This window comes from Cervus elaphus, chromosome 11 (genome assembly GCF_910594005.1).
Source record: "Cervus elaphus chromosome 11, mCerEla1.1, whole genome shotgun sequence".
In the NCBI taxonomy this organism is placed as follows: domain Eukaryota; kingdom Metazoa; phylum Chordata; class Mammalia; order Artiodactyla; family Cervidae; genus Cervus; species Cervus elaphus.
The window spans coordinates 56,358,437-56,376,721 of NC_057825.1; the positions used below are offsets into that span (position 1 = coordinate 56,358,437).

The following is an 18,285-nucleotide window of genomic DNA, read 5'->3' on the forward strand; positions in this document are numbered from 1 at the left end:
AGTGAGTCTCTTATATACAGTATATACTAGGGTCATTTTCCCCCATTCTGCCAAGGTCTATTTTTGATTGGAGAATTTAATTCATTTACATTTAAAGTAATTACTACGGGAAGGAAATCTTTAAAAAGAAGAGACATATGTACACATTAACTTTGCTGTGCAGCAGAAACTAACCCAACACTGTAAAGCAACTACACACCAACAAAAATTAATCTTAAAAAAGCACTTACTGATGAGCAGGGGCTTAATTCTTCCATTTTGCCTTTTTTGTCTGTAGGTCTTACAGTTTTTTACCCTTCATTTCCTACATTATCTTCTTCTGTGCTTATGTGTCTTTTCTTATGGTCAAACTTTTCAAGTCCCTTTTCATTTGCTTTTGGGTATAATTTATAGCTACTTTCTCTGTGATTATCACAGTGAACGCACTTAATATACTAATGTTATAATGCTAATTTGAATTTATACGAGCTTAACTTTAATGTTATACAAAAACTTCACTCCTTTACAGTTTTGTCTGCACCCCCATTCAGTTACTAATGTCACAAAAGTACATCTTTCCGCACTATATGTTAAAAAATAAAGTCTAATATATTTTTAAATGCATAAGTCTCCTAAATCATGTGAAAACAAAAAATTAGTTACAAACCAAAGTTACAAAAATATTAGCTTTTATAATTGCCCATGTATTTGTCTTTAATGGAGATACTTATTTTTTTCATTATAGCTTCCAGTTACATTGTAACTATCTCTAGTAACAGGTTGTTACTATCTATCAACCTGAAGGACATGCTTTAGCATTTCTTGCCAGGCAGGTCTAGTGATAACAAACCCAATCAGCTTTCATTTAAGTAGGACTGTCACTCCTTTGTTTTGCTGGATATAGGATTCTTGATATACAGGTATCTTCTTCCAGCACTTAAATATATAAACTCACTTCCTTCTGGTGTTCCTCTAAAATTAAGTACAGAATTAATTACCATTTAACCAATCCTTTCCTCTCCTAAACCCTCCTCACCACCCAGCAACCATAAGTCTGTTCTCTATCTCTGTGAGTCTGTTTCTGTTTTGTAGATATGTTCATTTGTATCATAGTTTACTTTCCACATATAACTAATATCATACATACATAAACTGATGAATGCAAACCATTTAAAAATATACAGTTCATTGATATTAAGTACACTTACACTGTTGTACAGCCATCACCACTATCTCCTGAACTTTCCCTTCATCTCATGTTGAAACTCTGTTCCTGTTAACAGTGACTCTCCATTTTTCCTTCTTCACATTCCCTGGTAATCACCATTCTGCTTTCTGTCTCTATAATCAGACTCAGTGTAACTATTTGTCCTGTTGCGTCTGGCTTCTTTTACTTCATAATGTTTCCATGACTCATTTATGTGACAGCATGTATCAGAATTTCCTTCTTTTTAAAGACTGAATAAATATACCATTATATGTATATATTTCATTTTGTTTATGTATTCATCTATCAGTAGAAATTTGGGTTATTTATACCTTCTGCTATTGAGAATTATGCTGTTATAAACATGAGTGTACAATTTATTTAATCTGACTTCCATAAAACCATTTCTTTATAAGGAGGAAGAAGTTTATTTAGGTTTTTTTTTAAAATCACTTAAAACAACAAAAATGTATTCTTTAATTCTGGAGATCAGAAGTCTAAAATCAAAGTGTTGTTGGACTTCCCTGATGGTCCAGTGAATAAAAATACACTGGTGCAGGGGACATGAGTTTGATCCCTGGTCCAGGAAGATTTCACATGCCACAGAGCAACTAAAGCCTGCTCACAACAACTACTGAGCTCCTGCCCTAGGGCCCATGAGCCACAAGTACTGAGTCAATGAGCCACAAATAATGAAGCCTGCATGATCTAGAGCCCACACTCCGCAACTACTGAGCCCGCATGCTACAATTACTGAAGTCCATGCGCCCAGAGCCTGTGCTGCACAAGAGAAACCACTGCAGAGATGCCTGCTCGCCACAACTAGAGAAAGCCCACGCACAGCAACAAAGACCCAGAGCAACCAAAAATAAATATATAATAAAATCAAGGTGTTGGAAGACCTTCATTTCTTCTGGAAGCTTCAAGAAAGAATCCATTTCCTTGCCTTTTCTAGTTTCTAGAGGTCAAATGCATTCCTTAGCTTATGTCTTCTTCCTTCATCTTCAAAGCAAACCACTCCACCATATGGTTCTGTGGTCACACCTCCTTTTTTCAACATACCGCCGCCCTTTTATAAGGGCTCTTGTGATTACAATGGGCCCACCCAGGTAACCCTGGATAATCTCCCTATCTCAAGATCTCTAATCAAATGTGCAAGTTCCCTTTTGTCATGTAACGTAACATATTCACAGGATCTGGGTATTAGGACATGGACATCTTTGGGAGCCCATTATTCTATCATAGAATGTGAGCACCTGCTTTGTTTCCAACATGAACCTAGACTCTAGGAAATCAGAGATGAATGAACATGGCCCCTTCCCCTTGAACAGCTGAATTTCAGGCTTGAGGAAAGATTTACTTCTTTTAAAATGTAAACTTTCTTTGAGTTGATTATATCTTATTTTTCTTATAATAATTAGAAAGCAAATAATTAGACCTATAAATAATATAAACGATGTTTTCTGTATTCAGCTTATTTTTATGAACTAATGCAAAGTACAGCAACAGGATAAGAGACATAAAATAGTAATTTACCTCTTATTTGCCTGTCAACAACTCTCATTTCCTTTCTTATCTTCAATGACCATTCATTGACCTGGGAAGAATTTTAGAAAAGGAATTATAAGAGAACCAATACCTCCAATTCACCAAATTTTGAAAAATTTTCTATTAATTTAATCCTGACACAATCTAGAAACAAAATAAGCTTATTTTGAAAGAAACTGCCTTAGGGCCAAATTCTTTTTTTTTTTTTTTTTAGTCTTTTTATTCAGAGTACATCGAAGTCTCAAACTATTCAAAGATTCCTATTCTGAAGGCAGTATGAAGCACTTTATACAAGATCTCTGAGAGAGTTCAACACCCTGCAGGTATATACAATTTTTCAAGAGGTGCATGGGGATAGGAAGGTTTTATGGGCAACAGATATTTTTATTTCTATACATAATTATTTTAAAAACTGCTACACCTGTGTCATAAAAGTCCACCTTTTCCTTCTCCCCTTTAACAATTACCATTTCATTTTACAAAAGAAATATTTCTCCAGCCTACATGTCTTTTACTATGATAGATTTCCCCAAGAGGCAAAAACCTCTGAAGCACACAACATAAAGCCAACTAGAAATACTGGTGTAGATGTTGAGAAAGTACTGAATGACTCTAATGACTGCCACATTCTTATGCATTTTCCCCTAGTCCTTCAGTTTCAAAAATGAAGGAAAATCATTTATCAGTTGATAAATCATTAAAGCTAAATTTTACATTAAATCAATATGTGCTTTTTGGCATATGATCCAGAAGTTCAAAGAACTAAGTGATGCTGATATACAAAATCCTTTCCACTACCATCTACTTATTAATATTAACGGTGTTTCCCAACATTTGAGTCTAATAAAACATAAAATAGGACTTTCTTCTAGTTGAGGCACCTCACGATGAGGATCTCTTGTCTACACCACTGTCATGCCATCCAAGGGCCCTTGGCTGTTGGCACAGATCTTCAGACATAAGAAGATGGTCACAGTCATGGCAACTGTCTCTGTAGGTGAATGGGTTACCCCAGAGTTGACCCACCTGCGCAAAGCTACAACACAAGCTCCCAGCAATGGTTCTACTTCTCAGGAAGGAGCAATTAGTTGGCATGGACCTCAGTGTCCATGTGAAGGGTGGTGGTCACATAGCCCAGACTTTTGCAATCTACCAGTCCACCTTCAAAGCCCTGGTGATCTTACTATCAGAAATATGTAGACAGGTGTCCAAAAAAAAAAAAAAAAAGATCAAAGACATCCTCAACCAAGATGAGGACACTGAACACTGCTAGTAGCTGCAAATTCAAATGTCTGGAGACCCTGGTGCCCATGATTACTACCAGAAACTCTACCAATCATGAGGATCAGGGTTAACCTTTATAATAAACAATGGTTGTGGGATTTAAGGTAAAAATAATAATAAAATAAAACAGGAATGGAATTGATGCTGAACTCTTTAGCACTCATCCATAGATACATGAACTAAATGGCACTAAAAAATTCACACCCTTAGGATGAATTTCCAATAAATTTTATTTATAATGACTTTAAAACCACTATTTAACAAAGTCTATAAAATATTTATTATACAACAACTCTAACTCCCAGATGAAATATTAAAGAACTTAAAACTGCATAGTTATACAATTTAAAAAGTTAATCTTAGGTTTATATATATATTTTAAGTGAAATTCACATAATGCACACTTAGCCATTTTAAAATGTATAATTCAGTGGCATTTAGTGCTTTCACTATGTTCAAAAACCAACTCTCTCTAGTCTCAGAACTTTTTCAGTATGTCAGAAGAACACACTATACCCTATAATCTTCACCTATGACCACCCTCCTCCCCACTCTCTGGTGACTATTAATTTGCTATTCTGTATCTTTTGATATGCTTATTTGGGATATTTAATATAAAATAAATCATAGAATATGTGGTCTTTCATGTCTGGCTTCTTTCATTTAGTATAGTGGTTTGGAAGTTCCTCCATGTTGTAGCATGTATCAGTACTTCAGTCCTTTCTATGGCTGAATAATTTGGCATGGTATGTACATACAACACAACTTATTTAGCCATTCATCTACTGATGAACATTTGGGTTGGTTTCATTTTCTGGTTACTGTGAATGTGCTGCTATGAACAAACACAAGTATTTGTTTGAGTACCTATTTTCAATTCTTTTGGGTATATACATAGGAGTGGAATTGTTGGGTCATATGATAATTTTGGTCACCTGAGGCAAACAGCCAGCTCACTGGAAAAGTCCCTGATGCTGGGAAAGATTGAGGACAGAAGGAGAAGAGGGCATCAGAGGATGAGATGGTTGGATGGCGTCACCCATGCAATGGACATGAACTTGGGCAAACTTCTGGAGACAGTGAGGGACAGGGAGGCCTGGCGTGCTGCAGTCCATGGGGCCGCAAAAGAGTCGGACATGACTGGGTGACTGAACAAACTAATTAAAATGTTAATTCTATTTTATATTTTTGAAGAACTCCAAAATTCTTTTTCAAAGGGGCTTCACCATTTTACATTCCCACAAGCAATGTACAAAGGTTCCTACTTCTCCATGTCCTTGTCAACACTTGTTATCATTCAACTGTTTAATTACAGCAAATCTGTTGAAACTGTTGAAAGAGTATCTCATTGTGAATTTGATTTGCATTTCCTTAATAACCAATGAAGCTAAATATCTTTTCACATACTTGTTGGCCATTTCTATCAATATATCTCCCTTGGAGAAATGTCTGTTAATGTCTTCTATCCATTTTTAAGTTCAGTTCCCTTTTTATTGTTAAGTGTATGAATTTTTTATATATTCTGATAGATCCTTATTGGACATATAATTTGCAAATATTTTCTCCCATTCCGTAGGTTATCTTTTCACTTTCTTGTTAATGTCCTTTGGTGCACAAAGGCACTAATTCTGAGAAATTCCAATTTGTCTTTCTTCTGTTGCTTATGCTTCTGGTGTTATAGCAAAAGAATCCATTGTCAGATATGCGGTCATGAAGACTTACCCTTAAGTTTTTTCTAAGAGTTTTATAGCTTTAGGTCAAAGACTTTAATTTAGGTCCTTGATCCATTTTGAGTTAATCTCTGTGTATGGAGTGAGGTAAGAGCCCAGCTTCATTTCTTTACATGTGGATACCCACTTGTCACAGACCGTATATTGAAGAGACTATCTTTCACTGAATAATCCTGGCACTCTTATAGAAAATCAACTGGCCACAGGTGTATGGGTTTACTTCTGGAGTCTCAATCCTATTCCACTGATTGATCTATATATCTAACCTTATGCTAATTGCACACTATTTTAATTACAGTAACTTTATAGTAATTTCTGGAGTTATGAACTATGAGTCCTTCAAATTTGTTTTTCTTTTTCAGTATGGCTTTGGCTATTTGGAATCTGTTGTATTCCATATGAATTTGAAGCTCAACCTCTCCATTTCCGCAAGGAAGACATTTGGAATTGTGACAGACACTGCACTGAACCTGCAGATCACTTCTGGAAGTACTGCCACTTTAACAACATTAAGTCTTGCAATCCATAAACCTGGAATTTCTTCTTGCAACTTTTTTGCAATTTTCAGTGTATACATGTTTTGCTTCCTTGGTTAAATTTATTCCTCAGTATTTTATCCTTTTGGATACTACTGTAAATGAAATTTCAAAATTTCCTTTTATAGATTTTTCATTGTGAGTGTAAAAAACACAACTGATTTTTAAAAATACCTTGAAACCTGCAATTCTGTTGAATTCACTTACAACTAATTTTCTGGTGCATTAGGAATCTTTAGAGTGCTCTATTTGTGGAATCATGTTATCAACAAATTAATAAGTTTACTTCTTATCAGTGTGGATGCCTTTTATTTCTTTCTCTTGCCCAACTGCACTGGCTAGGACTTCTAATGCAGTGTTTAGTAGTAGCAAAAGCTGGTATCTCTGTCTTGTTCCTGATCTTACAGGAAAAGTTTTCAATCTTTCACAATTTATAATGTATAACTAAGTATCATGTTGGCTGCAGATTTTTATAAATGGCCTTTATCATGTTAGGAAAGTTTCCTTATCATGTTAGGAAAGTTTCCTTCTATTCCTAGTTTGCTGAGTATTTTTATCATAAAAAGTGTGTACATACTTTTGTTCTAAGTATAATAAATTATTTTGAGCATAAAAGTATTACTTTAGAAGAAATCTATGGGAGAAAGTGCAACGTAAAAAAAAAGTAAAAAAAAAAAAAGAAAGAAATTCCCCTTTCAAGGAGAAAAAATAAAAATGTCTGAAATAAAAATGTCTGATTATAAATCAACATTGACAGGTATCAAATCACTGTGATATATTTTTAAAAGAGTAATTATACACTTCCATTTAAACACATTTACAATATACCAAAACCTCTCTTGAGATAATTTGACAGATGGAACAGAGAGCAAATAAGTAAGGACCTGATCAGAACTATCGACTTGATCTAGTCAACATTTACAGAATACTCTAACAACAGAATGCATACACTTCTCAAGCTTTCAGGGAAACACTTCTCAAGACAGACCTCTTTCTGGGCCATAATACACATACTCTAACAATTTAAAAAAACAGAAATCATACAAACTGTGTTCTGAGACCATGATGGAATGAAGCTAGAAATCAATACCAGAAAAATCCCCAAATATCTGGAGATTAAACAACACACATCTAAATAACAGATGGGTCAAAGCAAAAGTCTCAATAGAAATCTAAAATTATTTTGAATTAAATGAAAGTGAAAATAAATACAACTTATGAAAACGTGCAGGATGCAGCAAAAACATTAGGAAATTAATTTATGGCATTAAATGCATATATTAGAAAAGAAGAGCTCTAATCATCAATAATCTAAGATTCCACCTTAGGAAACTAAAGAAAGAATAGAAATTTAAGCATCAAGCAAGAAGAAGAAAAGAAATAAAAAAATTAAGAGAATCTCAATGAAACTGAAGAGAGGAAAGTAATAGAAAATCAATGAAGCCAAAATCTGGCTCTTTAAAAAGATCAATAAAATAAATCAGCCTTTAGCCAAACTAACAAAGAAAAAAAAGAGAAGACAAGTTTACCAATATCAGAAGTACAAAACGGGTCATCAACTATTGAGTCCATGGAGAATGAAAAGACAATGAAAGAATATTATGAACAATTCTATGCTCACAAGTTTGGTAAATTAGATGAAAGGGACCAACTACTTAAAAGCCTACTAAAATCCATGCGAGAAGTAGATTGTCTGAATAAGCCTATCATTATTAAAACAACTGAATCAGTAGTTAATAACTTGCTAACAAAGAAAGTAACAGGCCCAGTTTCACTACTGAATTCTACCAGACTTATGGAAGAAATGATACCAATTCTCTAGAAAATCTTCAAGAAAATATGAGGGAATACTTCTTAACTTATTCTACAAGGCTAGCATTATCCTAATATCAAAACGAGATAAAGACATTACAAGAAGGGAAAACTACAGACCAGTCTATCTCATGAATGCAAAAATTCTCAACAAAATGTTAGCAAATTGAATGCAAAATTATATAAAAAGAATTATAAACCATAACCAAGTGTGATTTATTCTAGGTATGCAAGACTGGTTCAACATTCAAAAAATTGGTCACCATAATCCACTACACGTCAACAGATTAGATAAGAAAAATCATATGCATTGACATGAAAAAACCATTTGACAATATCCTATATACACAATAAAAACTCTCCATGAATGATCTCTGTTTGTTTCCAAGGCAAACCATTCAATACCACAGCAATCCAAGTCTATGCCCCGACCAGTAATGCTGAAGAAGTTGAAGTTCAATGATTCTGTGAGGTCTTACAAGACCTTCTAGAACTAACACCCAAAAAAGAAGTCCTTTTCATTATAGGGGACTGGAATGCAAAAGTAAGAAGTCAAGAGCTACCTGGAGTAACAGGCAAATTTGGCCTTGGAGTACAGAATGAAGCAGGGCAAAGGCTAATAGAGTTTTCCCAAGAGAACGCACTGGTCATAGCAAGCACCCTCTTCCTACAACACAAGAGAAGACTCTACACATGGACATCACCAGATGGATGACTCTACATGGACATCACCAGATGATGGAAGACTCTACACATGGACATACCGAAATCAGATTGATTACATTCTTTGCAGCCAGAGATGGAGAAGTTCTATACAGTCAGCAAAAACAAGACCAAGAATTGACTGTGGCTCAGATCATGAACTCCTTATTGCCAAATTCAGACTTAAATTGAAGAAAGTAGGGAAATTCACTAGACCATTCCGATATGACCTAAATCAAATCCCTTATGATTATACAGTGGAAGTGAAAAGTAGATTCAAGGTGTTAGATCTGATAGAGTGCCTGAAGAATTATGGATGGACGTTCTTGACATTGTACAGGAGGCAAAACCATCCCCAAGAAAAAGAAATGCAAAAAGGTTGTCTGAGGAGGCCTCAAAGATAGCTGTGAATAGAAGAGAAGTGAGAGGCAAAGGAGAAAAGAAAAGATATATCCATTTGAATGCACAGTTCCAAAGAATAGCAAAGAGTGATAAGAAAACCTTCCTCAGTGATCAATGCAAAGAAACAGAATGAAAACAATAGACTGGGAAAGACCAGAGATCTCTTCGAGAAAATTAGAGATACCAAGAGAATATTTCATGTGAGGATGGGCACAATAAAGGACAGAAATGGTATGGACTTAACAGAAGCAGAAGATGTTAAGAAAAGGTGGCAAGAATACAGAGAACTATACAAAAAAGATCTACATGACCCAAATAATCATGATGGTGTGATCACTCACCTAAAGCCAGACATCCTAGAATGCGAAGTCAATGGGCCTTAGGAAGAATCACTACAAACAAAGCTAGTGGAGGTGATGGAATTCCAGTTGAGCTCTTTCAAATCCTAAAAGATGATGCTGTGAAAGTGCTGCACTCAATATGCCAGCAAATTTGGAAAACTCAGCAGTGGCCACAGGACTGGAAAAGGTCAGTTTTCATTTCAATCCCAAAGAAAGGCAATGCCAAAGAATGCTCAAACTACTGCACAACTGTACTCATCTCACATGCTAGCAAAGTAATGCTCAGAATTCTCCAAGCCAGGCTTCAATAGTACATGAACTGTGAACTTCCAGATGTTAAAGCTGGATTTAGAAAAGGCAGAGGAACCAGAGATCAAATTGTCTACATCCATTGGATCACTGAAAAAGCGAGAGAGTTCCAGAACAACATATATTTCTGCTTTATTGACTATGCCAAAGCCTTTGACTGTGTGGATCACAACAAACTGTGGAAAATTCTTAAAGAGATGGAATACCAGACCACCTTACCTACCTCCTGAGAAATCTGTATGCAGGTCAAGAAACAACAGTTAGAACTGGACATGGAACAATAGACTGGTTCCAAATCAGGAAAGGAGTACATCAAGGCTGTATATTGTCACCCTGCTTATTTAACTTACATGCAGAGTACATCATGAGAAATGCTGGGCTGGATGAAGCACAGCTGGAATCAAGACTGCTGGGAGAAATATCAATAACCTCAGATCTGCAGATGACACCACCCTTATGGCACGAAGTGAAGAAGAACTAGAGCCTCTTGATGAAAGTGAAAGAGGAGAGTGAAAAGTTGGCTTAAAAGTAAACATTAAGAAAACTAAGATCATGGCATCTGGTCCCATCACTTCACGGCAAATAGATGGGGAAATAAGGGAAACAGTGACAGACTCTATTTTGGGGGTCTCCAAAATCACTGCAGATGATGACTGCAGCCATGAAATTAAAAGATGCTTGCTCCTTGAAAGAAAAGTTATGACCAACCTAGACAGCACCTTAAAAAGCAGAGACATTACTTTGCTGACAAAGCTCCATCTAGTCAAAGTTTTGGGTTTTCCAGTAATCATGTATGGATGTGAGAGTTAGACTATAAAGAAAGCTGAGCACCAAAGAATTGATGCTTTTGAACTGTGGTGTTGGAGAAGACTCTTAAGAATCCCTTGGACAGCAAGGAGATTCAACCAGTCCATCCTAAAGGAGATCAGTCCAGAATATTCATTGGAAGGACTGATGCTGAAGCTGAAACTCCATTACTTTGGCCACCTGATGCGAAGAACTGACTCATTTGAAAAGACCCTGATGATGGAAAAGATTGAAGGCCGGAGGAGAAGGGGATGACAGAGGATGAGATGGTTGGATGGCATCACCAACTCAATGGACATGAGTTTGAGTGAACTCCAGGAGTTGGTGATGGATAGGGAAGCCTGGCGTACTGCAGTCCATGGGGCCGCAAAGAGTCGGACACAACTGAGTGACTAAACTGAATTATAAACCTGAATAAAAGGAAAATCCCTCAAGTTAATTTTTAAAAAACTGCAGCTTCCTCCACCCCAAACTATAGGTAACAATATAACCAAGGGCAAGAAATTAGAAGCCTTCCCCTCTAATATCAGGAACAAGGCAAGGATATAATTTCTGTCTACTCCTATTCAATGTGTAATGAAGTCCTAGCTAGTACAATAAGAAAAGGAAATAAAAGGTATACAAATTTGGGATGAAACAAAGTGATATTTTCTGTTGATTCTTTGGGATGTATATCCAAAAAAATCACCAAGAACTCCAAGAACTAACAAGCAAATACAGAAGGGTCATAGGACATAAGGTTGATACACAAAAGTTAACTGCTTTCAAATACACCAGTAATAAGTGGTCAGAAATTTTATTTTATTTATTTATTTATTTTTTGATCAGAAAGTTTAAAAACATTTAGTAGAGCACCATAGAAAACAATAAAACACGGGTATAAATCTAACAATATGTATAGGATCTACCAGTAAAAACCTACAAAACACTAATGAAAGAAAAAAATAAATAAATAAATGGAGAGATAGTCCATGTTCATGTATCAGAAGACTAAACATTAAGATATCAGTTCTTTCCAACTTCATTTGTAGATTCAATGCAATCTCAATCAAATCACCAGTCTATTTTGTAGATATCAACAAACTGATTTAAAAGTTTATATGGAAAGGCAAATGCCCTGGAATAGCCAAGATAAAAATGAAGAGAAACAAAGCTGGAAGATGCCCTATTACCCAATTTCAAGATTTAATATAAAGCTACAGTAATCGAGCTTCCCTGATGGCTCAACAGGTAAAGAATCTACCTGCAATGCAGGAGACACAGGAGATGGAGGTTCAATCCCTGGGTTAGGAAGATCCTCTGGAGAAGGAAATGGAAACCGACTCCAGTATTCTTGCATGAAAAATCCCAAGGACCGAGGAACCTGGTGGGCTATACTACATTGGTCTGCAAAGAGTAAGACACGACTGAGCAACCTGGCACAGTATTCAAGACAGAGCAGTTGTCTAAAGAATAGACACACAGATCAATGGAACAGAATAGAGAGTCTAGAATTAGACCCACACAAATATACTCAACTGATCATATAACAAATAGATTTTTTTTTTATTACAATGGACAGTAACTAGTTTTGGAATGCCCTAAATTCAAAATCTTCCCAATAATGCTGATTAAGCACAATCTCCATTTTATTAACACCCTAAAATGATAAATCCTACTTTGTTTATACTTGAAGTATATCTATAATTAGAAGGATTGAAGTATGAAGTGGAACAATTCAATAACTATGTAAAAGGTGGCAGCTAACTGAACAACAATTTCACACAAGTACCAGAAAATCTTGCTTTCCCCAAATGTTAACAATAGTCAGAAAAGTAGTTAAAGAATATATTCTCTGAATTTGGTCTTCGAGTCTCAGCTTAATTGTTACTTTGGGAGGCCTTCTGTGACCCCTCGGGTAAGTTAAACCCATCTGCAGTATAACTAGACAGAACCCTAACAGTTCAGTTCAGTCACTCAGTCGTGTCCGACTCCATGGACTGCAGCACGCCAGGCCTCCCTGTCCATCACCAACTCCTGGAGTTTATGCAAACTCATGTCCATTGAGTCTCTTTTATAATTATTATGTTAATTATATTAAACTAATATAATTATATATAACTAATATAGTGATATTAATGTGCATACATATTATAGACTGTACACTCCAGAAGGTCAAAGACCTTTTCTTATTCACTAACTCCTTGCACAAAGTCTGACACAGAGGAAATGCTCAATAAATACCTGTTGAATTTAACTGCATAAAACATGCGTTGTCAAGAAGGGCCATAAAAATCTCAGTCATCAGAAACACCAAAAAACTACAGAAACTTTATACATGTGTCTTTAAATGTCAGAGAAAAAGGTTCATTAAATCCATCAAAAATTTTTCATTAACTTACAAAATGGAAAGGGATTTTGTGAAAGAAAAACTTCTGTAAGAGAAATGGGAATAATCAAGATAATCCAGCCACAACTCTGATCAGTAGTTATCAATCTGACTGCACAGCTTGCACTAGTTTAAATAGTAATGAGAGTATTTTCCCAGAACCTTCTCATTTTATGAACGGCAAAACTAAGGCCAAACATTGAAGATAATAGTCTTTACTAACATCAAAAATTCAGTTCTACAACAACAAGCATCTTAGAATACACACAAGCCACAAAATGTTCATTATATTATGCTATTCAGTTTGCAAAGTAATGTCATACTCTTACCTCACTTAAGCACCCCAATTTTTATTTTACCAGGGAGTAAAGCTGAGTAAGTTGCCCGAGGGGACTAATATTTACTGTTCTAGTATCTACTCCAGTCTAGTATCTGCTCCAGTATTTTGGTCAGTTCAGTTCAGTTGTTCAGTCGTGTCCGACTCTTTGCGACCCCGTGGACTACAGCACGCCAGCTCTCCCTGTCCATCACCAACTCCCAGAGTTTACCCAAACTCAAGTCGATTGAGTTGGTGATGCCATCCAACCATCTCATCCTCTGTTGTCCCCTAATCCTCCTGCCTTCAATCTTTCCCAGCATCAGGGTCTTTCACCTGATGTGAACAGCCGAGTCACTGGGAAAGTCCCTGATGCTGGGAAAGACTGAGGGCAGAAGAAGAGGGCATCAGAGGATGAGATGGCTGGATGGCATCACCGATGCAATGGACATGAACTCGGGCAAACTTCGGGAGATGGTGAGGGACAGGGAGGTGTGTGTAGTCCTTGGGGTTGCAAAGAGTGGGGCACAACTCAGCAACTGAACAACAACACTGTTCTAGTATCTATGATTATTGAATACAATCAACAACAACACACACAGTATGTGCCAGCAACCTCCTGATGCATAACAATGGTTTAAAATATGCCTGCTAGGGCTGAACAGGATTCCCTGGTGGCACAAACTGTAAAGAATCTGCCTGCAATGCAGGAGACCTGGGAAGGGAAGACCTCCTGGAGAGGGGAAAAACAACCCACTCCAGTATTGTTGCCTGGAAAATCCCATGGACAAAGGAGTCTGGCTGGCTACAGTCCATGGGGTTACAAAGAGTCAGACACGACTGAGCGACTTTAACACACACACACACACACACACACACACGGCTGAACAGGTGAGATCACCTATTAAATGAAAGATTTTGGGTTTTTTTTCTCCTTATGTATAAGTATGTACTGGGTGCTGTAATGCTTCTCAAACTTTAATATGCACACTTATCACAGGTGATCTTGTCAGAATTCAAATTATGGTTCAACAGGTGAGGCTTGAGATTTCTAACAAAGTGCCAGGTGATGCTGTTGGTCTGCACTTTGAAAGTAAGGTAGAAAAACGGTCTCCAATCTTTGTGGCACCAGGGACTGTTTTTGTGGGAGACAAATTTTCCACTGGAGGAGGATGGGGATGGTTTCAGAACAACTGAAGCGCAATACAAGTATTGTGCATTTAATTTCTATTATTATTACATCAGCTCCACCTCAGATCAAGCATTAAATTCCAGAGGTTGGGGACCCTTGATGTAGAATGTACAAAGAATTTACTCTGGGAGTTCCTGGTGGTGCAGTGATTAGGGTTGCGGATTTCACTGCCACGGACTTGGTTTGATCCCTGGTCAGGGAACTGAGATCCCGCAACCTGCACGGGGCGGCCAAAAACAAACATATTTACCAAAACTAGCACTACTAGCTGGGAGAAGGAAATGGCAATCCACTCCACTGTTCTTGCCTAGAGAATCCCATGGACAGAGGAGCCTGGTGGGCTGCTGTCCATGGGGTCGCACAGAGTCGGACACGACTGAAGCGACTTAGCATGCATCCATGCATTGGAGAAGGAATGGCAACCCACTCCAGTATTCTTGCCTGGAAAATCCCAGGGACAGAGGAGCCTGGTGGGCTGCCGTCTATGCGGTCGCACAGAGTCGTACACGACTGAAGCGACTTAGCAGCGGCAGCATTACTAGCTAATCAAACTTAACGTCCTTCCGTCTTCTATGACTCTGAAGTGATACTATTGTCATTCCTACTCAACACACAAGACTAAGGCACACAGAAATAAACTTTCCCTAGATCACAAAGCTGATTATGCGTGGAACCAGGATACGAACTTAGGCTCCGGACTCGGCAGAGCACTCTTAACCGCTCCACTGTATCGGGAGATGACGGAAGTTGACAGGGAGATTCAGAATTCTACACCAGATGTAGTTACTAGCAGGGGTCCCTGCTATCATTGTGCGTCTGGTTGTCAATGCTGAAGGGCAGAGGAAAGAGACCCTGAGTCTCCCTCTCAATAAGGCGCGGCTGTGGGGAAGGGACGACAGGTGCCTGAACCTTCCCGACTTCGGGATGGGCTCCTGATGAAGATGCTAGGGACCCTGACGGTCCGCCCGTCGTCCGCAGTCGGCCTGGAGGGGGCGGGGCCTGCCAGTGAAAGGTTCCGCGCGGGACGTACCAACGCGCGCCGGGGCAGGGGTTCCAGAGGCCGCCCGGCGCTGCTGCCTCCGCTCCCCTAGCCGAGACCGCGGAACCCCTTCACCCGGCCCTCGGCCCCCTTGTGGAAATGGGACTCCGGGGTTCTCTTTCCCCACAGCCGCTTCCTTAAAGACTTCCTCCGGCCCCTCGATCGAGTAGGAGGCCCCGGAAATGGGGGCCGAGCGGCACCCGGCCAACCGCGGGGGAAGAGCGTCCAGTCGTTTACCAACTCCACCGCACCCCCACGCAAACGCACCCACTCCGGTGCCGCCGCCGCTGCCCTTACCAGCTCTTTGGGCGGCTTCTCCTGGGTTTTTCCAAACAGCCCCATGGCGAACTGAACTCGTCTCGCCCCTGCCGGCTTTCCGTTCCCCGCGCCGTGGCAGGTCACGGGCAGCCGCCTGGGCGGGGCCGCTGAGAGGCGAGGAGTCTGGGCGCCAGGAGCAGGGAGCGGCCGCGGGGAGCCTGGTGCGCATGCGCCGAACTCTTGCGCAGACTCGGGACGGAGGTTTTGTCAGAAAGGTTGACGCAATCGCGCACTTTCGGGGAGGGGACTTGTGGATCCAGGTGAGGAGCTAGGTGTGTTTTTCTCAGGCGTGGAGGCGATTCCTCCGAACGATGCGAACTTTCTGACTGCACCCGGTGATTACAGCTGCGCCTGCTCACCTAAATTTGTATGTTGTTGCCTCGGAAGTCTGTTGTTTTTCAGTCGCTCAGTCGTGTCTGACTCTTTGCGAGCCCAGGGACTGCAGCACGCCAGGCTTCCCTGTCCTTCATCATCTCCGGGTTTTTGCTCAAACTCCTGTCTATTGAGTGGAGTGATGCCGTCCAACCATCTCATCCACTGTCATCCGTTTCTCCTGCCCGCAGTCTTTCCCAGCATCAGGGTCTTTTCCAAAAAGTCGGGCCTTTACATCAGGTGGGGAAAGGATTGGAGCTTCACCTTCCGTCCTTCCGGTGAATATTCAGGGTTGATTTCCTTTAGGATTGACTGGTTTCATCTCCATATGTGAGGCGAGCAGAAGTAATGCCATGGCAGGCAGCTTAGATTAGGAGTAGGCCTTCCTACTTCTGGGTGGTAAGATTATCAGGCCACCTGGATACAACCAATCAGCCTAACACTGACCGCTATTTGCCAATTAGGAACGGGGCGGAAACCCCCGGGAAAGTCCGCGCGTGCGAAAGTTTTGAGTGTGTTTGACCAATGAAATTGCTTTGCAAACTTGTAACCAGTCCGCTTAAACCAACTACCAACGGCGTGTGCTCACCCTATAAATTTGTGTAACAGCTTGGGCTCGGGGCTCTCTGACCCCGCACCACTGCGTTGGATGCAGCAGGAGCCCTGACTCAAGTCAGCAATAAACTTCCCTTTTTGGGAGTTGCATTGTCTTGGAGGCCTTCTCTCTTCCCGCTCGGGGATTCGGACATTGGGCATAACATTTGGGGGCTCGTCCAGGATCCCTTGACAGGGGGAAGAGAACACTTCCAGGACAGAGGGGAAGGATAGATAATAGCACTGGTGCTCAGGCAGGACAGGAAAGTCCAGTGTAAATCTGAGGCCCTGCTGTGAAGCAGGAAGGTATCTGGCATAGGAGAAAGCTTTCTATAGAGGGTTGGGAACGGACTGGACGTTCCAGCCGGCGCAAGACTGAGGCCAGCAAGCGCGCTGGAAGGCAGCCGGCTCTGCCGGAAGGAGAGTTCCTCTCCTGATCCCGAGTCTGGTGAGCAGTGGACGCCATTAGGTAAGGTGAACCTAGTACCGGGAGGCAAGAAACCTCAGGGGGCCCGAAAACCCAGCGCTGTGTTGTTGGCTGATGTTTGTCTGTCCATGTGTTTGTCTTCGGCTCTCCGTGTTTGTGTGTGTGCCAGCATTGTCTCTGGTGTCGTTCTCTTCTGGTGCATCGTTCTCTTCTCTCTCTTCTGACTTATTCTCCTTCTCCCCTTCTTCTCTGATCTGCCTTCAACTCCTACTACCATTTTTTGGATGTCAGGGCCAGGGCCCATAACTTGTCTTTGCTAGTCAAGAAAAGTAAATTAATAACCTTTTGCTCTGCAGAGTGGCCCGCCTTCCAGGTTGGATGGCCTCCGGAAGGCACCTTTCAACCGTCTATCATACAGGCTGTGAAGGAGAAGATTATGGCTCCGGATCCCTGGGGCCATCCGGATCAGGTCCCCTATGTCATGGTTTGGCAGGATCTAGTGGAAGATCCGCCTAAGTGGTTAAAACCTTTCGTTCACAAACCTCCTAGCTCTTCTAATTCACAGGTCCTGGTGATGAAGACCCCCCCGGAGAAAACCAAAAAGAAAGAGGACCCAAAACTAGTCTTTCAGGAATCATCTTATCCAAACCTGATAGATCTAGAAACGGAGATGAGGCCTCCGCCATATGTGCCCCCCTTGCAATTCCCTCCGAGGAGAGAAGCTCCCACGGGTGAACCGAGAGGACTAGGAGGGCCAACAGGAACCGACCATGGGGGGGACCAGCATTGGGGACCCAGGGGGGAACTAGGGGAGATAGGGGTGGGCAAGACCCTGGGGACCCAGAGTTACCTTCATCCACTGTTCAGGCGCTCCCCGTCCGAGTGGGACCACCTAACCCGGATGGAGAGCGAACCTATCAGTACTGGCCCTTTTCCACGAGTGACCTGTACAATTGGAAGACCCAAAACCCTCCTTTCTCAGAGAAACCCCAAGGCCTCATT

At 40.3% G+C, this 18,285-nt stretch overlaps 1 protein-coding gene across 2 annotated transcripts in view; it reads right to left on the bottom strand.

Moving 5' to 3' along the window:
* LOC122703513 (charged multivesicular body protein 3) overlaps nt 1–18,285 on the bottom strand; it is an 85,175-nt gene that overhangs the window by 23,901 nt on the left and 42,989 nt on the right. The window contains exons 1-2 of one of the 2 annotated variants that reach the window (XM_043917823.1): nt 15,870–16,069; nt 2,723–2,783 (exon numbers count right to left, since the gene is read on the bottom strand). In XM_043917823.1, the coding sequence (XP_043773758.1) occupies nt 2,723–2,783; nt 15,870–15,914 (106 nt within the window). In that variant the 5' untranslated portion in view covers nt 15,915–16,069. Of the gene's footprint in view, nt 1–2,722; nt 2,784–15,869; nt 16,070–18,285 lie in introns of those variants that run through there. The other variant, XM_043917824.1, reaches the window with a different exon arrangement.